At 56.1% G+C, this 22,764-nt stretch overlaps 2 protein-coding genes across 3 annotated transcripts; one reads left to right on the forward strand and one right to left on the reverse strand.

The window, feature by feature from the left end:
* Positions 1–4: 4 nt before the first annotated feature.
* ZNF511 (zinc finger protein 511) lies at positions 5–3,661 on the forward strand. 2 transcript variants are annotated; one of them, XR_005793778.1, is made up of 7 exons: positions 5–185; positions 447–520; positions 816–1,017; positions 1,204–1,328; positions 1,792–1,834; positions 2,334–2,483; positions 3,281–3,661. XR_005793778.1 is itself a non-coding variant. In XM_040486877.1 (6 exons), the coding sequence occupies exons 1-6, from the start codon at positions 33–35 to the stop codon at positions 3,357–3,359; spliced, it is 783 nt and encodes a 260-aa protein (XP_040342811.1). In that variant the 5' UTR covers positions 5–32; the 3' UTR covers positions 3,360–3,661. The 2 variants fall into 2 exon arrangements, 1 of the variants encoding a protein (XP_040342811.1); XM_040486877.1 differs by lacking the exon at positions 1,792–1,834.
* Positions 3,662–9,464: 5,803 nt separating this feature from the next.
* Positions 9,465–12,758, reverse strand: LOC121037429 (homeobox protein MSX-3-like). The gene is made up of 2 exons (XM_040486878.1): positions 11,631–12,758; positions 9,465–11,046 (listed from the first exon to the last, which is right to left on the reverse strand). The coding sequence occupies exons 1-2, from the start codon at positions 11,842–11,844 to the stop codon at positions 10,646–10,648; spliced, it is 615 nt and encodes a 204-aa protein (XP_040342812.1). The 5' UTR covers positions 11,845–12,758; the 3' UTR covers positions 9,465–10,645.
* Between the last annotated feature and the right edge of the window lie 10,006 nt (positions 12,759–22,764).

Raw genomic sequence — 22,764 nt, forward strand, 5'->3', positions numbered from 1 at the left:
GGCAGGCTGTGGTGCCTCCAGCGCGCAGGGCGATGCAGCTGCCGCCCGCGCTGCACTCCCGCCTGGCGGGGGGACCCGGGGCGGCCGAGCCGCTGCCGGTGGAGCGGGACCCCGCGGCCGGAGCCCCGCCCTTCCGCTTCGCGGCGCGCCGGGTACGCTTCCCGCGGGAGCACGAGTTCTTCGAGGTCTGTGAGCCCAGGAGGGAGAGGGCGGTTGTCGGCGGGGGCGGGGCCGGCGGGCAGGGCGGGGGGCCGTGGGCGGGGCCGACGCTCGCGGTTGGGGGCGGGACCGTCGGGCGGGGACGGAGCCGACGCTCGCGGATGGGGCTTCGGGCGAGGCGGCGGATACGGGCCGGGGTGCTCGTGGATGGGGCGTGCGGATGGGGGCGGAGCGGACAGGGGCGGGGCTGGCAGACCGGCCCCGCCCATGATGTGCGTTTCCTGCAGGATGGGGACGTGCTGCGACACCTCTACCTTCAGGACGTGCTCACACAGGTGACAGAGGCGCCGGAGAGGCCCAGGTACTCGCCTCTGGGCCCAGCGCTGCCCCCTCCCTGGATCCAGCCCGCTCGCTCCTGGGTGAGCCGCCACCCTACCCTCTGCCAGACCACCGTCCATGCTCCTCTGTTCTGGCTTCACTCCCTCCTCGCTGGTCTGTGAAAATTTAGTTCTTAAGAAACTAGAATTTGAGATTGCCAAAGAAACATCAGAGCTTTGCCGTTTATCAGGCTGCTTAAAGGAAAGGTGTCAGTTGGAAGCATAAGGTCCTCTGTCATCAGCAGGACGGCATTCCCACAAGGTGGTTTCCTTTGCCAGGGTGCCTGAGTTTACCTGTCAGGTGGCAGGCTGCTGCCAGGTGTTTGACAGCCTGGAGGACTATGAGCACCACTACCACACTCTGCACAGAAACGTCTGCTCCTTCTGCAGACGGGCCTTCCCCTCAGTGCACCTGCTGGACGTCCACATCCTGGAGTGGCATGACTCACTGTTTCAGATCCTGTCCGAAAGGCAGGACATGGTGGGTGATGTGTCCATGTTCCTTGGGGCCAAGTGCAGTCATCTCGGGCGGAGGAGGGGTTTGTCCCCAAGCTGTTTGCCTAGCTGGGGGGGGGGGCCCCAGCACACTGCTCCCAGCTGGAGGTCAGGGGTAAGGTGTGGGGGGACTCTGTGGGTCAGGATGGAGGTGACGCTGTTTCTGTTTCAGTATCAGTGCCTGGTGGAAGGCTGTGCAGAGAAGTTCAAGACCAGCAAAGACAGGAAAGATCACCTGGTGAGATGTCACCTCTACCCTGCGGACTTCCGATTTGATAAGCCAAAGAAAAGCAGAGGGTACGCGAGGTGGTGCACGTGCCAAGCTTCAGGATGTGGCCCCTGAATTTAGAAAAGCGTTTTGAGTGTGTAGACTTTAAGGGTGCTGTTGGGTGGGGAGTTCTCAGGCAGGAGGAGTGAAACCAGTAGGGGATGGTTTTGCTGGCCCTGTTGGGAACGACTGGGATCTCATCTTGGTGTCTGCCCTGGGGCACCTAGGAATGTCACCTGATTCTTTGCTCTACCTGTATCTCCTCCTGGGGGCTGCAGCCCCACTTGCTTTGCTGACATCGTCCTCTGGGAATCTGCCCCAGGCTGGGAGGCCCTCCCCTCATGCAGACCCTCCAACTCTTCGTCTGGTTGGTGACTTGGACAATAAAGCCATTTTGTTACACACCACTGCTCAGAACAGCCTGGGGAAATGCATCAGGAGTCATTCTTAAACTTGTATCTCTTTGCCTTTTGCAACTGGTTCCTTTGGCAGAGTCTGTCAGAACATCCTGGGAATCGTGTCGAAGTGTTACCAGGCTAGTAGTCCTCAGCAGGTCTTTGCTCTTAAAGTACTGTGAGTCTGAGAGCCCACTGCAACACAGGAGAGTCACGAGGTTCTGAGTGTAAGATGACTCTCTCCTCTCGGAGGGACCATTTCAAGGAAAGGAGTCCTACAATGCTGGATTGAGTAGGGATTGGGGATGAGACTCGATAGCAAGGTTAACATTAGCAAACTTCTCGTGGTTGTGGAAAGACAGTGGGCACCCTTGGGAGGCATTTACCACGTGGCACCACAAAAATGCTTTTTTCAAAACATGAGGTGTAACTGTCACTAAATTTGCAAACGTGGCATCTGTCATGTGATCATTCACTTAAGGTTTTGTTGTAACCCTTGTGCTTGTCCCGATAGTCTGGAAAGTACGCTTTGCCAAAACAGTTAAAAAACGTTCTTTTGCAAGAAAAGTAGTGTTTTTGTGGTCAGTCTTGGGGGGGAAGACAGGGCCACAGGAGCCACCACTCACCCTGTCTCCACAGCCCAGCCACACCCGGGGCCGCTGTACGAGCGTCCGCAGAAGCTCCGAGGGATGACGGGGAGCAATCAGGAGGGGATGCCATGGAAGTCTGCTCTGAACACGCGGCCTCCCTCCCAGAGCCTGTGGGCGAGCGGCGGACCTCCAGCCACAGGTCAGTGCCTGGCATCCTTCTGAGGCAGGTTGTGAGTGTGTGCTTTGTGAGGAGAATGCTGGGCTGGGCCCTGGGCAGTAGTCTCCCTGAGAGAAGGGAGTTGGAGTGTTGGCTTCAGCAGGAGTTGAGAGCCTGACCGGTCCTGTTTCTCTCGAGTCACTTTGTGTCTTGTGCACGCCCTGTTTTGGGCCCTGAGGCACAGGAAGGGAAGGCACCATCGCCCCCCTTGCATCGTGGCCTAAACTGGGATGGAAGGAACGTTGGCTGTCGTTGCCGAAGTTACGATCTACTGATCTGTTTTTCTATTGCTGATTGTGTTCTTATTGGGCTAAACTTGTTTTCGAGTCTAATTCTGGGAAGGACACAGGACAGTAGGAAAGAAATTGCCAACAAGTGCAAACCGATAAGAAGGTAGACTCTTACCCCCAGCTGCCCTCGCGTAGCCGCCCAGCCTCTGGCCTGCAAGTGGGTCCCGGATGCCGTGGCAGTCAGGGTTTCTTCCAGATGGTGGGTCACAGGAGGCCTGGGCCTGGAACCCATGTCAGGAGCGGCCCTTTTGGCTGAGTCTCCCAGGCGAGAGTGTGTTGGTAGAAGCGGGTCTGAGGTGGATGGCCAGGTGTAGGAAGGGAGCTGACCCCGGGGCCCAGGGCATCTTGGGAAGGGACAGCCCTGTCCTGAATGTTCCTCAAAGTGGAAGAGAAGGAGCTCGCCAGAATAAACTCACGACGCTATTTTATGAGTTGGGTTTTTGTTGGGAAAACAAATGGTTTAATACGGAGACGACTCTTCTCTTTCAGAATACCTTCTACCATCTGTTTCGGTCAAGGTGCATCACGAGGATTTAAAAGCACCAAGAAAAAAAAGGGACACCAGTGACAACGTGGACGGAGAGCCACAGAACTCTGAGCTGACTCTGAGCGAGCGGTGGCCTTTCGCAGGATGGGGCGTCAGTGTTGCACTTTCTCTCGCATTCTGGCGCGGCCGCCCTCAGACTCAGGCCTTTGCCACCCTCCATCTCAGCCCAGCTCCGTGTCGCTGAACAACTGTGTGACAGCAGAAGCAGTGACAGACCCACGGATTCCCGACACATGCTCTGGTGAATGAAATGGCCCGCCATGCCACCTCCCTGTGCAGGGCCTTCCTGAGGATGTGCCGTATAAATACGTAGATATTTGCCATAACGGTCTCCAGCCGTGACTTCTCTGTGGTCGAGCTGCGTAGGGAAATGGGCAGCAGCTCTCCGTGGGGAATCTGTTTGCAGGGCTCGGTTTTCGGAAAGATTTACAAAGCCACAGAGCCTCTGGGGGGTGAGGATGTAGCACCAGAGTCGCTGACGCTCCTGGCTCAGCAAGAGGTCTCAGGGCTGCCTTCCCCAGCGGCCATCAGCTCAGAGCTGATGGTGGGGTGAGAAGCCGAGGGGCTCCTGCACCGCAGATGGGGTGTTGGGCTCTGGGAGAACCCTGCGGCCAGGGCCGGCCTCCCCGTGAATTGAGAATCTGGAAATTAACCCACATACTTGTGCTCAACTGGTGGGGAAAGAGTAGTCTTTTCAACAAGTGGTACTGAGATAACCGGACATCCACACAGAAGAAAGTGGTATACGCGTAAGAGATGGAAATACACGTCCCCCCAAAAACTTGTGCACCAAATGCCTGCAGCAGCATCATTCACAATGGCCAAAAGATGGAAACAACTCACATGTCCCTCAAGTGAGGAACGCGTAAGCAAAACATGGTGTATTCATGAAATGAAATACTGGCCAGAAAAGGGAATGAACCACTAACACTTACCTTGAAAGCATCATGCTGAGTGAACAAAGGACACACACACACACACACACACACACACACACAAACACACACACACACACGGCCTGTATTCTATGATTCCATTTCTATTCCATTTCTAGAAACGCCCAGTGTGCGGACATGTACAGAGAAAGGAGGTTACTGGTTCTTAGGGCTGGGGATTATGCGGAAATGGGGGAATAGCCAGAAAATACAGGGTTTTTTTCTGAGATGATGGAAATCCTCTGAAGTTCTCCGTGGTGAAGGCTGCACACATCTGTGAATCTGCTGAAAAGCGTTGAATCCTACACTTTAGATGGGTGAACCGTATGGTGTGTGAGTTTGTCTCCATAAAGCTGTTTGAAAGAACAAACACGTACCCGGCTGGCTCAGGCAGAAGAGCCTACAACTCTTGATCCCTGGTTGTGAGTTCAAGTCCCACATTGGGTATAGAGATTTAAGTATAAAAATTAAAAGTCTTACAAGTAAGTAAAACAAAGAAATCGCGAGGCAATCCGGGAAACCTGGACGCTGCTGGACACTCGACAGGCACCAGCGCTATTCTGTGGTGGTCATGCTGTGGCTGTTTTCCTAAGTAGTCTTTAGAAGGTACTTCCCGAAATATTTGTGAAGGAAATGACATGATGTCTGGGGTCTGCTTCAGAATGATCTGGGAGGGAGGACTGTTTGGGGCTGAGATGAAACCAGGCTGACCCTGGGTAGATGGCTGCTGAAACCAGGAGCCAGGGGCACAATGACCCTAACCGTGCACACGCACTCGCCCCCTTCGACAAGTAAAGTAAAAAGGAGGAAAAGGAAGCCAAGGCAGGTGTGGACAGGACCAGCCTCAAAGACCAGAGCTCCGGTCATCATGTCCCGAGGGCAGCCCCTCACACTCCCGCAAGCACAGCAACTGGTGAGAAGCTCACACCCACCCAAACCTTGTCCCCGGCTGCTCGGAAGGAGCATGAGGCAAACAGCTTTCTTTCTGGACTCTGAAAGAACCGAGATCAGGCCCTTGGGCGGGCATAGTGAGTGCTTACAGGGGAAGTGCACTGAGCCCCCTGGCGAGTGGGAGGGAGCAGCACCGACCCTGGAGAGATGATGAGGCAGCCTCTCCATGAAGTGGTCCAGTTAGACCACAGCAGGTGGGCGGGCAGGTGGGCAGTGGGCAGGCAGATGGCGGGGGCGGGGGGGGGAGGGGGTTGCCCCAGAGGCTTCCTGCGGCACTGCAAAGCAGGCCAGGCTTCCAGAGGACAGGACATCACCCTGCCACCTCTCCCCAAGCAGATCACCTTACATGTTTCTCCTGATTTGCTGTGGACTTCATGTTACGATATTTTGCTGTACGTAAGTTCTTTACGGTTATGTGGTCAGTCTATCATTTCTTATCTTTATGATTTTTTTTTAATTTAATGTGTCAAAAGCTCCCCCCTCCACGGGTTTATTCTAGGAGTTCACACTTGTCTCAACACTGGAGAATCTGTTACTGTAATACACCATGTTAACAGCCTGAAGGGAAAATCATATTTCATTATGTGCAGAAAAAGCATCTGTCAAAAGACAACACTCATGGAGGAAAAAACTTCATATTAACTAGTTGCGGAATGGAACCACAGTCACCTGGAAGAGGTATTTCGAGACTCCCACCACACCTAGCATGCTTGTGGTGGGGTTAAAAATACTTCCTTTAGGGGCGCCTGGGTGGCTCAGTCGGTTGAGCCTCCGACTTTGGCTCAGGTCATGATCTCGCGGTCTGTGAGTTCGAGCCCCGCATCGGGCTCTATGCTGACGGCTCGGAGCCTGGAGCCTGCTTCGGATTCTGTGTCTCCCTCTCTCTCTGACCCTCCCCCGTTCATGCTCTGTCTCTCTCTGTCTCAAAAATAAAAAAAAAAATTAAAAAAAAATACTTCCTTTAAAAATCAAGAATGAGGTGGGGGTGCCTGGGTGGCTCAGTCAGTTAGGCGGCCGGCTTTGGCTCAGGTCACGATCTCACAGTTGGAGGGTTCAAGCCCCACGTCGGGCTCTGTGCTGACAGCTGGGAGCCTGGAGCCCACTTCAGAATCTGTGACCTTCCCCCTCTCTCTGCCCCCTTCCCAGCTCATGCTCTGTCTCTGTCTCTCAAAAAATAAACGTTAAATTTTTTTTTTTTAATCAAGAATGAGGCAAAGATACCCCTTCTGGCAACTTCTGTGCACCCTTATGCTGGAGGTGGTCACCTGCCCAGTGAAACAAGAAAAGGGTCAGGTGTGTGCGGTGTTTAGTTTCAGCTCCGTTTAGCAGAAAGCCCAAACATTTGCTTCAACAAAGTAGGAACGGCTCGTGCCCCGTGGCCTCCGTGGCCTCCTGGGGTCGTGGGGCCCTCCCTCTGGGAGCTGCACGCACCATCCCGAGTTGCAAAAATGGCTTCAGCGAGGGCAGGGTGAGTGCATCATTCCGCAGTCTACAAATTTTCAAAGTACAACCTTCAGAACAAATAGCACCTTCAGTGTTTCAAGGAAGAGTGTAGCTGTTTGGTGTGGCTTTCATACACGCACCCCAGACACGCTTCCCTCCCCCTTGCTTCCCATGCTGTCCTGCAGTGCTGGTCATGTCAGGCGAATTGCTACACGCTTATTTTTCTGAATGGCCTAATCCACGGAATACAGCACATAATGGAGAATATCAGAAATAGCAAAAACCCTGTATTTTGGTGAAGGAGACGACACTTCTTTTAAAGTCAAAATGAAGGGGCACCCGGGTGGCTCGGTCAGTTGAGCGTCCAACTCGATTTCAGCTCAGGTTTTGATCTCACAGTTCATGAGATCGAGCCCCATGTCAGGCTCTACCTGACAGTGGGGAGCCTCCTCGGGAGTCTCTCTCTCTGCCCCTCCCCAGCTTGTGCTCTCCCTCTCAAAATAAATAAATAAACAAACAGTAAAAGTCAAAATGAAAGTCCCAGAACTTTTAGGCCATCTGACTAGCATTGTGTGTTATCACATCAGAAAACCAGCACAGCCCACATCCTCGGAAATACTATCCTGGAGCCGGGGAGCACGCGCAGATCGGAGCCTGGGGGCTGTGCTGGGGCCGTGCCCCAGTCCAGGAGAGCCTGCCCAGCACCGGAATGGGTCCACGGAGCAGGTCACGGGGCAATTCAGGCGATGCAGAAATTGTGTTAGTATTTACATGTCCATCGTTTTACTTGACAGAAAATAGCATTTCCTTGTTAGGAAACAGCTCATAGGGACAAAAGCACATGTGAGATCGCATGTCCTGGAAGGGACAGTAGACACCAGTCCCATGACCCAGCCTGAGAAGTGCCCAGTGTTGCCTTTTCGGAAGCCTACGAGGAACCTCTGCCCTCCAGGCTGCTTCCTTGTGATCCTTGGGATCTGACCCGCTCCACCCTGGGGGCCCACGGACACAGGACCTGGGGGCCGGGCCGGAGCAGCGCCCTCTGACCCCAGCAAGTGCTGCTGTTGCAGGGGTGCCCTGCAGCTACTGTAGGTGCCCAGCAGGGGCTCTGAGAGCGCCTGGGCCGGAACCTCGTCACTGCGCCAGCAGGACCCTGACTTCCGAGCCTCAGGGTTGGCTCCCGGGGCTCAGAGGGCTTCTCGTCACCCAGACCGCCAGGCCTATTTGTTATGTCACTTGTTTAATGACACTGATGAGACACCAGGCTTGGTGGCTGGGTCACCGTCTGCGGTCTCCATGGTCCCACCCCCTGGTCTGGCCCTACCAGGGGTCACCCACAGTCCATGCCACTGCACAGCTCGACCCTCTCTTTGTCCCCCGCACCCTCAAAGGGGCGTGTCCCCCTCGTCCAGTTGGCCTCCCAGAGGCAGGGCTGCTGTCTCTGAGTCCGCCAGCAGCACCTGGGTGTGAAGCACGGAGAGGGCACAGACAGGGGTGGGGCATGACTCTGGAGTTCAGGGATGTGGGTCCTGAGACTGGGGTGGCAGAGGCCCCAGGCCTCTGTGCGTGTTCCCGATGGATGAGCCCTTCCAAGTTGCTCTGGCAAGCTCAAGACCTCCTATGGGGGACACACTGGCTGGAGGAGGGCCTCAGGTCCACACAGCTGGGGGCCGGGCCAGGACATGCAGGGACCCGAGTCCTCCCTGGGAATGCAGACAGGCAGCAGAAGTCTCGAGGAGGGACAGACGTCTGCCCCGGGGCAGTACCCCTTTCCAGAAGAGGAGAAAGTCTTGGTCTTCACAAGCTGGCTTCAGCCTTGCCCAGGAACAAGGGCACCTGGCTGGGGCGGTGGGGGGGGGGAGGGGGGAGCCACAGAGCTTTGCTCACTTTTGGGTGGTCTGTGTGCCAAGCCCTGGTCAGATGAAAGGGCTGTCGACCAGCCCAGTGAGGGGACCTGGGCAGAGAACCTCCCAGGTAGGCATCTTGGGTCGGAAATGGTTATGGAGAGACACCTTAGCAAGCTGACTGAGCGTTCCTGACTGGGTTGGGGCTGCTCAGCCAGTCTTGTGTGGGTGGTGTTGGGAGCCGCGTGTGCAGAGCCGTGCTCTGTGGCGAGAACACCGTTGGGGTGGAGACCAAGGGACGGTGGACAGATGCCAGGCGGTGGGCACCTCGTGGTGGTTTTCCTTGTGTTGGTGTCTTGGTCAGCTTTGCCTTGGAGTATCTCAAATGACCACCATGATCCTCAAACTGTTTGCTAAGTGAGCCTTGTCTGGCTGTACGATTTGGCCCTGACTTTCAGGTACTTCAGATTTGAGCGGATCAAAGTGCTGGCCCGCAGGCAGTGTCCAGACTGGGGGGGCATGGCCCCTCGGCCCCTCAGTGAGCTCCCTGTGTGTCATGGCCCCCAGCCACCCTCTCCGGTGTATTTACAGACCTGTGTCCTTGCGGATGGTGCCTGGAGTTGGGTTGTGAGTGTAAACAGCACACTGCAGGGGCAGTGGTGCACACGGGGAAGGTGGAAGGGGAAGGGGCTTCCCGGCCCTGTCTGGTCGCCACTGGTCACCTCAGCAGCTGGCACTTCAGGAACTGGGTTGGTGTCCCTTTAAAATCCATTGTGGGGCACCTGGGTGGCTCAGTCGGTCAGGCGTCCCACTTCGTTCGGCCCAGGTCACGATCTCATGGTTGGTGGGTTCAAGCCCCATGTCGGGCTCTGTGCTGACGGCTTGGAGCCTGGAGCCTGCTTCGGATTCTGTGTGTGTGTGTGTATGTGTGTGTGTGTGTGTGTGTGTGTGTGTGTGTGTGTGTGTGTGTCTGCCCCTCCCCCACTCACACTCTGTCTCTGTGTCTTTCAAAAATAAATAAATGTAAAAAAATTTTTTTTTGTTTTAAATCCATCCTGAGTTCTCGTTTTCCCAGAAACCTAGGGAGGATGATGGCTACTGACAGGCAGGTTCAGGTAGCGGGACTTTGGGCAGGTTCCTGCGCTGTTTCCGGGGCAGCCTTCGCAGGGGGCAGGGCTGGGAGCCCCCGCCCGCGGTCTGGGCCCCACGGGCTGCAGGGCGGGTTGGGCGGCCGGACGGGGGTGGGGTGGGGGAGCTGCCCCCGCGGGCCCCCTCACCCCCCTCCCCCGCCGCAGCGAGCAGAAAGCGGGCCCTGTGGGTTTTCGCGCCACCACCAGGCGAAGCGGAGTGTTGGGGACGCCGCGCAGTCCGTCCAAACGGGGGACCGACCTCTTCCAGTTCACTCGGCGCCCGATTCCCGAGTTAACCCCGCTGGTGGGAAAGCAGCAGGCTGGGCCGCGCGGGTGGCTCTCATCCCGCCTCCTCAGACGCGCCCCGCGGGCTCCCCCACCCCGGCCGAGCGCCCTCGCGCGCACCCACCCCCACACGTGGACCCCACGCACGCCCCCAGACAGTAGTTCACGAAGCAGGCTGCTGGGCGCGCCCTACGAAAACTGTAAGTGTGGGGGGTCCCTAAAGTGGGCGTGCGGGTTTCCATGTGGTCGGGACGGCACCAGACCTCATCCGGGGACGTAGCTGGTGAGTTTCACCTAAAGGCCCTGGCTCCAAACTGTCTCCCCCGCGGTTCGGGCCTCAGTCTCGTAGCCAGTTCTGAGCGCCCTGCTGCCCGGGTTAGGGGCGCAGGAGCGCGTCACGGAGTAAACCCCACGACGCCTCACGGTTTGCACAAAACGGGAAGCTCCGAGGGCGCTGCACGAAACCATTCACCGCTTTTCACGGAAGTGTGGGAGGCACGGGGTTTTTAACCCCCGTTTTAAAATGTGTGTAAGGTGCCCACGAGTGCACTCGAGGCATCGGTCATCACGTGTATCGACGACGGCGGAAACACAAAAACGGAAAAATGAGACACAAAGGCACCGGAGGCTCCGGGAGGCCACCCAGGGCCGAGTTCCGCGCCCGGACGGACGCGGCCGGCGCGCTGGCGCTGGGACTCACGTCGCAGCCCCTCGTTGCCCTAGGACAGGTAATACATGCGGTAGGCAGCGACGGGCGCGGCGACGAGTCCTGGCGCCTGCGGCGGGGAGCCCGCTGCGCCCGCGTACGCGGCCGGGGGGCCGGGCAGGGGCGCGCCCAGGGCGAAAGAGGGCAGCAGCGGCTTGGCCGCCAGCTTCAGCTTCTCCAGCTCGGCCTCCTGCAGCCGCTTGGCCTTGGCGCGGCGGTTCTGGAACCAGATCTTGACCTGCGTCTCGCTGAGGCTCAGGCTGCTGGAGAACTCGGCGCGCTCGGCCACCGACAGGTACTGCTTCTGGCGGAACTTGCGCTCCAGCGCCAGCAGCTGCGCGGTGGTGAAGGGCGTCCGCGGCTTGCGGTTGGTCCTGTGCTTTCGGAGGGCGCAGGGCGGAGGGCTGGGAGCGCCTGGGAGGAGAGACAAGCACGAAGCGGATGCTCCGACGCCAGCAGCGCGCGCCCCTTGCCCACGCTTCCGAACCCCGGCAGAGCCCGGTTACGCGTGCCGGTCGCGGCCCTGAGGCACGACGAGACCCAGAAAGCACTGGGGTAAGAGAGGCAGGCCTCAGGGGGACGGGGCGGGGGGCCCTGGACTCGGGGTCTACCCTCCAGGGAGGGGGGACCGTGCTCACTCCGAGAAGCGAGGGGCTTGGGCAGGAGGCGGCCGCAAGAACTGAGCGGCGAGCACTGGGGCGAGGAGTTGGCGAAGCGGGAATTAACCGTCGCGGGGACGGACGGGGGCGGGGGGCGCTGGCGCCGGAAAAGCTCTGAGCCAAGAAGCCGCGGGTTCAAGGGCTTCGGGCTCCGCGTCCGGATTGGCGCGCGCGAGGGGGCCCGGGTGGGTTCGGTCTTTTCTTTGCGCGCAGGCCAGGCGCGTTAGTGGCTACTTGGCGAAGTTAGGGGTGCCGGCGGCTTTTCCGCCCTCGTCCTCCTAGCGCGGGCCCGGGCGGGGGCTCTCCTGGCTGCCTGGGACCGAGAGACAGGGCACTTACGTGGGGAGGACGAGCGGGCGGCCGGCGGGAACCAGGCCCAGGGCTCCGCGGTGCCCCGTGGCCTCTCCTCCCGGGGCTCGGTGGGCCCCGCGTCCAGCCCGCGCTCCGCCTCCAGCAGCGACTCGACGCTGAAGGGCAGCGGGCCGGGCCCCGCGCGCCCCCCGCCGAACGTCTGGAGCCCAGCGGGGTTCATGCTGAGCGACGCCGGGGCCATGCGCCGTCAGGCGGGCGCAGGGCTGGCGAGGCCCGGCCGGCGCGCCGAGAAGGTGGCTCGCGGCGCGATCGACCCGGGCTTGGCGGCACCCCCGCCCGCGGAACCCTATAAGAAGGCGGTGCCCCTTTCATGCGCCTTCATCCAATCGCCGCGGCCGCTGCCGCGCGAGCCTGGGTGTCCATTGGCTTCGCTGACCTGGGAGGGCCGAAGGGACAGGCAGGGGTGGGCCCGCCTCCTAGGACCCAGTGCCCCTGTCCCGCTCCCAGTGCCCGCCAGCCTCTCCCGGAGCTCTGCGGGCCGGGCCCGCGCTCCTCCGGTCCGGGAGGTGGCCGAGGCACCCCGGGGAGCTCGTGGAGCTGGCCTCGGCTCCCCCACCCGGAGGAATCGACGACGGGTGCGGCCTCGGTGGAGCTGGCGTGGGAACACCGGCCTTGACCGCGCGCGGTTCCTGCGAGGCTGAGCGCGCGGCGCCATCAGAGGCGGGGTCGGCCCCGTGGCTCCCCCGCCGCTCTTCTGCTGCGCCCCAGCCGGGATTTGGAACCCTGGGTCCTCTCTCCGAACCCTGGGGGCCGCGTAGGACGGACCTGAACCCGGACCGGCGACTGCTTCTGTCCCCTTGAAGTCGCCTTGGCCCTGGGTGGCTTTTCAGGCACCTGTAGCTGCTTAGCACCCTCCCGGACAGGGGCCGCCGTCATGCTGCCCGAGTGTCTCACGGCCTGGGCTTAGGAGCCACCATCAGTGCGGGTCGAAGGGCCCTGGGCACAGGGGCCGGGGGGTGGGGGTGGGGGGGCGACCTCTTACCAACTCGGTCACAGGGCTTGGGACAAGCGCAGAGTCACTGGGTCACTGGGTGTTTACTGTCGGGCTCTCCCGCTCAGCACTTTCTTCCCAGGCCCACCGGGACCAGGGACCAGGGCAAGATCCGGCCGGTAGGGGCCTCGGTGGGTTGGGCTTCCTGGGCGGGGCGGGGGGGGGGGGGGGGGGGCCCCTGGGGAGATAGGATTCCCCCCTCCCCCTGCGCAGCTCGGAGAAGTGGGAGCAGAGGCCCAACAGAGACCTGTGCTTATTCAGATTCTTTTTCCCAAACTGGACCAAATCTGGTTGAAAAGCCTTCTGTGCCATAACACTGAACCCTCCGTCTGCAGTGTCTCCCTGAAGTTTTGGAACAGATCATGAGATGGGTTGGCCTGTACCGACTTCTTGTCTGGTTAACATCCCAGAGCACAGAAACAGCAGTGTGAATCAGCATATTTTTAGTTTTGAAAAACCAAAGTTGCTTTAATGAGATCCAGCTTTGGGGGACAGTTAACTGTCTGGCTCAGCCAGAGAAACTCAATTAAAAAGTGTTTTCTCCATGCAAATTTAGAAGCGGGGCTGAAAGGGCTCTCACACCAGGCTCCAGGGCCAGGTCTGGTGTCTGGGGCCAGGCCAGCGCCTTCTATAAACCAAGACGGATTGCCCCTTTCTAACGTAATAAAGATGTTCCGAGTTGAATGAAGATAATTGCATCATTAAAGCACTTTCTGTGAAGAACTCTCTCAGGGTAGTTTATCTTCAGCAGGCCAGTCCCAGGAGTGTTTGAAGAAGAATTTTAATAAGGATGACAGCCAGCCGCCCTAGCCTGCCCCATGTCTGCCCAGGACACTCTGAAGGTGGCATCTGGGGGGGGTGAAGCGGGAGTCTGTGCTGTGGTTCGGCTGGCCGGGGCAGAAGGATGGGGTCTCAGGGCCAGCCTCCAAGAAAGTCTTGCCCTTCCCTGTGGTGTCCAAATTGGCGTTTGTCCCCCCTGGCAGGGCAAGGCCGGGCCGGTGCTGACCGGGCCCTTGCCAGGCACGGGCTCCAGCAAGGTGGCAGAGAAGGGAGGGAAGATTTGGAGGCTGGGGGGGAGTGTCCAGGATCGGACGTGAAAATCCAGACCCCAGCACTCCGCACAAACAGGTCTCCAACGCAGCACAGTACTCTCCGCACCCCTGGGGCCTGGCCAGTAAGACAGGGGGTGGTGGACTGACAGGGGACCCCATTTCTGTCAGTGTAATGGCTCTGGACGTAGAAACCCATGTCTCATGTGTCAAGAAAGACTGGACGCTGTCCTTGGCCACCAGGAGGGCTGAAGTTGACTGTGGTCACTTGGCTTCCCAGCAGCCCAGGAGCAGGCCAGCCAGCCGTGTTGTGTGAACAGGAGGCCGGGAACAGCCTCTGGCCGCAGGCCCTTCTTGAGGCCACTGCCCCACCCCCATCGCAGGTGTGCCCCTGAGAGGGTGGCAAAACCCCACAGACTGTCCACCTCACCCCGCACTTGGACAGGCCTCTTCCCAGCTTGAGTGGCGCTGTCTCCCACTGTGATCTGCTCCCACTCTGAGCTGCGAGGGACAGACGCTCAGGCAAAGGCCACCTCCTTTTGGTGCTGACTTCGGAGGCAATGAGCACATCCTTAGTTCGCAGAAATGAGTGGCAATCACAGAGCCGGAGGTTTGGAGGCCCCGCTAGGAGCTCCCGTGGGGGAATCAGTGTAATGAGACGATTTTTGAGAAGGGATTCATTCTGTAGGGTTTATATGGCCAAGTTCGGAACCGCACCGGACTGAAGCAGAAATGCTGCTCACAAAAGTTGGCGGAGGGAAGTGTTGGCCACTACGGGCGTGAGGTCAGGGCAAGCCCGTGACATCGCTCTTCTGAAGAAAGCCGTCTTCCCCTCTTGGATATCGGTGATGCGCATCCAGTCCTTGATGAAAACCCCCAGTGGACTTTCCCTTGTATAGCAGCTGGTGGTAATCAGTTGGCACGCAATGGGACCATTGCTCAAAGGATGGGCCACCTGCTGCCGGGCCTCTTCCAAAGGCTGCACTTCCCACACAGTGTCATCTTCCAGGAAAAACCCTGTTGGAAACCACCATTTGTTCGTCACCCTCTTATGTCGCTGTCGCCAGCAGTGTGGCAGACAGCCTCCCATCCACCCTGAAGGGCCCGGACACCCCCTCCCCAAAGGCACGTGTGTTGGGAGTTTGACTTTTTCCTTCTCGACTTGTTAGGATATTGCTCCAGACGCCAGTGGCACTTTCCCCACAACTCTGGCCAGAGGGAGACCAACTGGTGTGAGCTCCAGCGGCAGTGGCACGAGAAGGGGGCAGCTGGGACACGAGGTCCACCTGGAGACGCTCTGGTGTCACGTCACTCAGGGGAGTGTTCCAGAGGGGGATCGTCAGATGAGAAGCCCATCCTGGTTGAGCGAGCCCTCTGTCCAGAGCCCCCGGCTCCCGTAGCTTTGTCCAGGGCAGTAGAGAACGGCCCCTCCAGAGACATCGCAGCCCCAGCTCTGGGCAGCGCAGCAGGGCCCTGGGCAGAGGCGGCGTTAAGATCGTTAGTCACCTGACCTGGAGATGCAGAGACTATCCTGCCTCGTGCAAGCAGACCCAGCCTCACCCTGAGCGTCCTTGAAGGGGAAAGGGAGAGCCAGAGACAAGCACTGTGAGAAGGATGCAGCCAGACGCCGCTGGCCTTGTGGGCAGCTTCTAGAAGCCAGGGGCGGGCTCCAGCAGCCAGCGCCCCCTTCACTCTAGCCCCAGGGAACCATCTGCACTCCTGTTTGCGCTGTTTTACGCCACCCCTTTTGTGGTCACCTGTCACAGCTGTAGTCGGAGTCCAACCTGTCTTCTAAGGCACCTGTCATCACCCTGCCTTTTGTGGGAGAGGAAACCGAAAGAGAGAGACAGGTGCCATGCTGGGGGCCGGGCAGAACGGAACCGGCCCCGTGTGACTGCGAGGTCCATGCTTTCCCTCCACAGCCGCGAGCAGGGCGGGCAGGCCCGGCGCTGCTCCCAGCTTCTCCTCCACAGCTCAGCCATGGGTCACAGGCGGCAGCAGAGCCCCGTGGCATGTGGGGACCCTTCCTCTGGCGCCACCTCTCCCAGGGTCCAGGCCTCCCTGACGCATCCTGGAGCCTTCCTCCCGGCCTCCCTAGCTCTGCCCACCCGGCCCCATCTCCACACCCCCTTAGGTGGGACGTGCTCTCAGGGGCCACTGCTCTGCTACACTGAGCCCGGGGTGCTGACTGACCAAACTTGGTGATAGAAGGCAGGTGACAGGTGATTCTGTGCCTTTGTAAGAACCAGGCGCACCTGCTACTGTCCACCCGCTCACAGCTGCTCGCTGTGAGCCCGAGACCCAACTGTCCTGGGCCTGAGGCTCTGGACGCCAGGGCCAGGTGGGGCAGAGTTTCTGAGGACAGATTCGGCTCCCTTCCGGGGCTTCCCAGAGGAGTGGAGTGGGGCTCCCTCTCAGTTCTGTCAGCCCCACGTGCTGCCTCTGTGTACTTTCTGTCTCTTCCTGTCTTTCTGTTGTCTCTGTCTCTCTGTCTATCTCTGGCTCTGGCTGTCTCGTCACCCTGAGCCAGGGTCTGGTACTGGCTGACCTGATGAACAGGTGTGACCCATTGCACACACGGGTCCCGGGCACAAGGGCAGGACTCAGGCCAAGTGCACAGTGTACCTCCCCCTGCTCCCCATTTCTCTGCAGGCCTTGCTCCCGTCCCTCTCAGGGCCTCAGTGGCCCAGACCCTGGCCCGAGACTCCCCGGAATGCTAGGCAGTCCTTCCAGGAGTGGGAAATGCTACCACAGATGCTCAGCCAGCGTCCCTGCTTGCTGGGACACTGTCCCCTAAACTCGGATGCCTGGGCCACGAAAGAGCGGATCTCTGCAGAGCCAGGGGCCTGGCCGCGGCTCCTTGTCACATACATGGTGGTCACCACGGTCAGGCAGGGAGGAGGGGGAGTGTGGCAGGTCCAGGGAGGGATGCCTCGTGGGCCCTGGATGTCCGTGGAGGTGGGACCCCTCCGGGGGGTCAGACCACCGTCAGACTGCACACGGCCAGCCTTGGCCCAGCCTGGATGAAGAAGCAAACGGAAACACAGACTGACCTTCTAGGTGGATGAGGGCCTGTGACTTGAATCCCTGCTTCTCTCCTCATACCCTGCTACTCCTTCCTTCACCGCACGGTGACCTGAGCCTGACCCCTGGCCACCTCCTTATCTGTGGCCCTGCCCTGCCTCTCCAGCTGGCATCTGTGCTTTAGGAGACCACCCTGCTCCTCAGCCTCCTGCCTGGCAGGGCTCAGCGCCGAGAAGTGGCCAATGGGCCATCGCCTGTGTCCAGTGGGGGTGGGGCACTATCTCCTGGGGGTCCAATTGCAGAGACTGGGTGGGTCGGGGGGCCTTGCGGGGGGGGGGGCACAGGGCAGTCAGCCAGCCGAAGCTGCCCCTGTGCAGAGAACCCACCCCCGCAGCCCCGCTTTCCCTCGCAACCCTCCCCCTGCTGTGGAAAGAGCTGTATAGCCCCAGCTTCGGGCCGAGAGCACAGGGGCCTGTGGGAATCACATGAGGCTTGTGGATATTGACAGGATGCTGTTTAGGATGACTGAATTGTAGATATTTGTTTCATTTTGAGGATTAACAATTTTTCTTTGGCGATCCTTGAGAAAAGGGCAATGGAGAGGGGAAAAAATCCGCTCAGGCAAAGACAAGGATGAGTGTGGGATGGTTTTAGAAACCAGGGGAGCCAAGCTGCCACTCCGGACATGGCTCCACTCAGCTGCGGGGCCCCAGAGGGGACAGTGATTAGACCCAGGGCTTCCAGCACATGGGCAGTGGGGCACCTGCTCCAGGCCAGGCCAAACAGAGAAGGACGGTGGCGTGGACGTGAACTGAACCCTGGAGGTGTCGTGGCCACCAGCTCTGTGGGCAGCCTGGGGTTAACAATGCTGTTGATCTCAAGCGACCAGCTCTCAGATTCATCACTTGCTGTTTCTCGCTGATTTCCACTGTGATCTTTATTGCGTCCTTTCTTCTACTTGGTTTGAGTTGTTTGCTCTTCTTTTTTTCGGTTACTTAATGTGGAAACCGAGTCATAGATTTTCTAACCTTTCTTCTTCTTTTTTGAAGTTTATTTTTGAAAGAGAGGGCATGAGCAGAGGAGGGACAGAAAGAGAAAGTGAGAGAGAAAGAGGATCCCAAGCAGGCTCCGCATTGTCAGCACAGAGCACAACTCGGGGCTTGAACTCATGAACTGAACCGTGAGATCATGACCTGAGCCAAAATCAAGAGTGAGGCGCTTAACCAACTAAGTCACCCGGGTGCCCCACCTTTCTTCTTTTCTCGTACAGCATCCAGTGCTATGAATTTTCCCCTGAGTACTGCTTTAGTGGCACCCCAGTTATGCTGTTTTCATTCTCACTCAGTTTGGAATACTAATTTCCCTTTTGATTTCTTCTTTGACTCAGGGTCACTTAGAAGTGTCTTATTCAGTTCTCACGTATTTGGGGATTTTCCAGGGATACTTCTATATTCATTTTCAGTTTACTTCCATTGTGGTCAGAAGACACACTTTAACATGAGTCCTTTTACATGTATGGAAACTCATGTTATGTCCCCAAATATTGTCTGTCTTGGTCAATCTTCTGTTGCCTTGAAAAGAACATGAATTTTTCTGTTGCTGAGCACAGTGGTCAATAAATGTCATTTGGGTCAATTTGGATGAAACACACCTAGCGACTGTACCCATGCTGATTTTCTGCCTACTTGTTTGATCAGTTATTGAGAGAGGAGTATTGAAATCTTCAACAATAATTGTGGGTTCGATTTCTCTTTGTGGTTCTACCAGTTTTTACTTAACATTATCTTGAAGCTGTCTTGTTCATTTCACAAATGTTTAAGATGGTTATGTCCTCTTAACAGATTGATTACTTTATCAATATGATGTGATCTTCATTTTTGTAATTTTTTGGCTCTGAGGTCAACTTTGTCTAATATTAGTATAAAGACTCCAGCTTTCTTTTGACCAGTGTTAGCATGCTATATCTTTTCTATGCTTTTACTTTTAACATAGTCGTGTGTTTGTCTTCAAAAAGTGCTTTCTGGGGGCGCCTGGGTGGCTCGGTCGTTTAGGTGTCCAACTCTTGATTTCGGCTCGGGGCATGATCTCACAGTTCACGGGTTCAAGTCTTGCATCCCACTCTGCACGGACGGCACGGAGCCTGCTTGGGATTCTCTCTCTCCCTCTCTGCCCCTCCCCCACTTGCTCTCTCTATCTCTGTCTCAGAATCAATAAATAAACTTTTAAAAAAGTGCTTTGTGTAGGCTGCTTGCAGTGGTTCTGGCGCCTCTACCTACTTTGACTCTTAGTTGGGTATTTAGACCGTTTACGTTTGGTGTACTTATTGATGTGCTAAGGTTTAAATGTATCGTCTTTTTTAAAAATATGTTTTAGGGGCGCCTGGGTGGCGCAGTCGGTTAAGCGTCCGACTTCAGCCAGGTCACGATCTCGCGGTCCGTGAGTTCGAGCCCCGCGTCGGGCTCTGGGCTGATGGCTCAGAGCCTGGAGCCTGTTTCCGATTCTGTGTCTCCCTCTCTCTCTGCCCCTCCCCCGTTCATGCTCTGTCTCTCTCTCTGTCGCAAAAATAAATAAACGTTGAAAAAAAATTTAAAAAAAAAAAAAATAAAAATATGTTTTAAAGAACCCAGTAATAAATAAGTTTACTTATTTATTTTGAGAGAGAGTGATCGGGGGAGGGGAAGAGAGAGGGGCGACAGAGGATCTCAAGCAGGTTCTGCACTGACAGTAGCAAGCCTGACGCGGGGCTCAAACTCATGAACTGTGAGATCATGAGTCGAAGTAGGACGCTTAACTGGCTGAGCCACCCAAGAGCCCTAACCTACCATCCTACTAATTGTTTTATAAATTCCCATCTGTTCTTTGTTCCATTTTTTCTTCCTTTTGGATCAATTGACTATTATTATTATTATTATTATTCCAGCATATCTCCTTTGTTGGCTTATTGGCTATAACTTTTTTATTATTCTTATTTTAGTGGCTGTTTTAAGATTGACAGTAACACACTCAATTTACCACAACCCACCTGCTGGTGACATCATCCCACTTTGTGTGTAGTATAAGAACTTTCCAATACTGTCTGGTATCTTCATTTCTCCTTCCGGGCCCTAGTGCTATTGTTGTCATACCTTTCGCTTCTGTGCGTTAGAGACCCCAGACTATATTGATATCGTTTCTGTTTCAATAGTCAGTTATCTTTTAAGGAGATTTAAATAATAAGAAAAAAATTTGCATTCCTTCACACAGTTACAATTTTTGGTGCTCTTTACTGTTTTCTGTATGTTTATATTACATCTGCTATGACTTTCCTTCTGCATGAGGACTTTAATATTTCTTTAAAAATTTTTTTTAAGTTTATTTACTTTGAGAGACAGAGAGAGCAGAGGAGTGGCAGAGAGAGAGAGAGGGAGAGAGAGAGATCCCAGGCAGGCTCCATGCTGTCAGAGCGGAGCCCAATGTGGGGCTTGAACTCTCGAACTATGAGATCATGACCTGAGCCGAAACCAAGCGTCAGGTGCTTAACCGACTGAGCCACCCGGATGCCCCAAGGACTTTCGTATTTCTTATGGTACAAGTCTTCTGGTGAACTCTTTCAGGTTGTGTATGTCTGAAAAAGTGTTTATTTCTACTTTGATTTTGAAAGATATTTTCCTGGGTATAGAATTGTGACTCAACGGGTTTTGATGTTGTGCATTTATTATCTGCACTGTCCCCAGTGAGACATCTGTCATTGTCCTTTGTTATCTTTGCTACCGTATACATAAGGTGTCTTCTCTCTGGTCACTTAAGATTTTATCTTTATCATTGGTTTTGAGCTTTTTGGTTATGGTGAGTCTGGGGATAATTTTTATGTATGTTTCTTGTGCTTGGTTTTTGGTGAACTTCTTGGATCTGTGGGTTTATAGTTTTCATTCAATTTGGAAACTTATCAGCCATTATTCAAATTTTTTTTTCTGACTTCCATTTCATTTAGATACTCCAATCATATGTATCTTCAGCCTCTTGAAGTTGTTCTATGGCTCCGCTTTTCAAAAAGTTATCTTTTCCTCTGCTCCTTTTTTTTTGTGGGAGGAGAGCTAGTTCTGAGCACTACATGTCCATTCTGCCATTAATCTTTTTGAGTGTTTATTTGTATTTTGTTTTTGTTTTATCTCAGACATTGCGGTTTTCATCTCTAGAAGTTCTGTTTGGATCTCTTTTATGTGTTTCACGTCTCCACCTAACTTGTGAAACGATGGAATGTTGTGGTAACTGTTGTGCAAAGTCCATCATCCATATCAGTTCTTGGTCGGTTATGATTTGATTTTTCTTTCCATTAAGGTTCACATTTTTCTGCTTTTTGCTTCTTGGTGATTTTTTGTCAGATGTTGCACTTCAGGAGTTTACCCTGTTGAGTGCTGGACGGTTTCACATTCCTATAAATGCCCTTGAGTTTTGCTCTGGGATATGGGTAAGTTATTTGGCAACAGGTGGTCCTTTCACATCTTCCTTTTAGATTTCTCAGGCAGATTTGGAGCAGTGCTCATCCAGGACCCTTCCCCTGAGGCAGGGCTCCCTGTCCCCCTCCCCAAACGCCGTGGATCATGGGATTTTCCATCTGGCTGGTGGGAACTGGTGCTGCTCCCAGACCTGAGTGTCAGGTGCGACTCTAACACTCTGGAATGTTTCTATCCACAACCCCACATGCATGCACTGATCTACTCTCGACTGAGTTCAGAGGGGGGCCCCTGAAGAACTCAGGAGCCCTCACTCTGTGCAGCTCTGCCTTCTTTGGTCTTTTGTGCTGCTGACCCCAGTCTCCTGTCTGCCTGGCTCCCCATCTCCACTTTCCCACCCCAGGAGCCCAACCACGAGTTGGGGCGATTGTAGGGCTCATCTCATTTGTTTCTTGCCTCTGAATAACGGGCTGTCCTTCATGGCCTCATGTTCACGGCCTGGAACCGTTGTTCAGGTGTGTTGTGTGTATCTTATCGACCCCTTGAACGTTTCAGGTAGGACAGTAGACTCTGTCTCTGTGGCTCCATCTTGGCCAGAAGTGGAGTCACCAAGACCAAGTTCTAGGTTAGCACCTACATGGGTGAGGTCAGGGATGAGGCAGCCAGCGCTGGTGGGAACTACATACATCCCAGCATGTCACAGAGACCTCTAGGGGGCACCTTCCATGAGACATGTGAGAGATTCTAGCTTGCAGGGCTTAAGTGGGTGCTGTGGGAGAGGCCAGTTTAGCAGGTGGTGGTGGTGGTGAGTCCCTGAGGCCTGGTCCTTGCGAATGTCCGCTGGCACGCACCCAGGGGTGCAGGAGTCAGCCAGGACTCAGAGGTGCCTGCCCAGGCGGTCTCTCCACCTGTCCTGGCTCCTCCGCAGCTCATCACAGCCTACCCAGGAATCTTCAGGTTATGTCATTCTTGCTGACCACCCCCTGCCACAGTAGGGTCTCAGAAAACTATCAGTGCCACTCCCGAGTGTGTGTAGTTTAAGCTACAATAGAAGCCATTTTTTTTGAGGTGATGCAAAAGAAACGATTATCGGGTCTTGAGATGTGGCAGAAAGAACTGAAGTTCCTGGGGTGGAACCAGTCAGAGTGATGCTTCCGCCAGTGAAGAGAGGGAGCAGGAAGTCCCGAGGGCTGGGCCCCAGAAGAGTGGCCCAGGAGGACCCCTGACAGGGGAGAGGGCAATGGCACACCCCCGGAGTGCTGGGGGGCGGTGCACGGGCAGCACAGGCCCCCTCCCCTGTGGGACCCCCACCTTCATGCAGGAAGCAGCCCCAGTGGGGCCCTGAAGCGCCAGCTGGCCTTGGCCCTCACCCCGTGCCCTCCTGTTTCTCTCATCTTAGCAGCGGGCCGGCCTGAGGGCCAGGCTCTGCCCCCCATTTCAATGGGTCCCACAAGAGCAAGAAAGGCCTCATAAAGGAATACTGCACGAGCGTCTAGATTTTGGCACTAGGACTTACTACCAAGTCTCTGCCTTGCAGAGTCACTGGAGGTTATGGGAAACTCGTTCCTAGGGTAAGAGCGTTCAGCTCCTCTCACGTGAGCCCC

This window comes from Herpailurus yagouaroundi, unplaced genomic scaffold (genome assembly GCF_014898765.1).
Source record: "Herpailurus yagouaroundi ecotype Mexico unplaced genomic scaffold, PumYag 163, whole genome shotgun sequence".
In the NCBI taxonomy this organism is placed as follows: domain Eukaryota; kingdom Metazoa; phylum Chordata; class Mammalia; order Carnivora; family Felidae; genus Herpailurus; species Herpailurus yagouaroundi.

What these genes read in the sequence shown, in the direction of transcription:
- ZNF511 (XM_040486877.1), top strand. Translation starts at nt 33, where the DNA reads ATGCAGCTGCCGCCCGCGCTGCACTCCCGCCTGGCGGGGGGACCCGGG. An exon ending in GGGAGCACGAGTTCTTCGAG is followed by an intron (nt 186 to 446) that starts GTCTGTGAGCCC and finishes CGTTTCCTGCAG; the next exon opens with GATGGGGACGTGCTGCGACA. An exon ending in AAGCCAAAGAAAAGCAGAGG is followed by an intron (nt 1,329 to 2,333) that starts GTACGCGAGGTG and finishes CTGTCTCCACAG; the next exon opens with CCCAGCCACACCCGGGGCCG.
- LOC121037429 (XM_040486878.1), bottom strand. Translation starts at nt 11,844, where the DNA reads ATGGCCCCGGCGTCGCTCAGCATGAACCCCGCTGGGCTCCAGACGTTC. An exon ending in CGCCCGCTCGTCCTCCCCAC is followed by an intron (nt 11,047 to 11,630) that starts GTAAGTGCCCTG and finishes CTCTCCTCCCAG; the next exon opens with GCGCTCCCAGCCCTCCGCCC.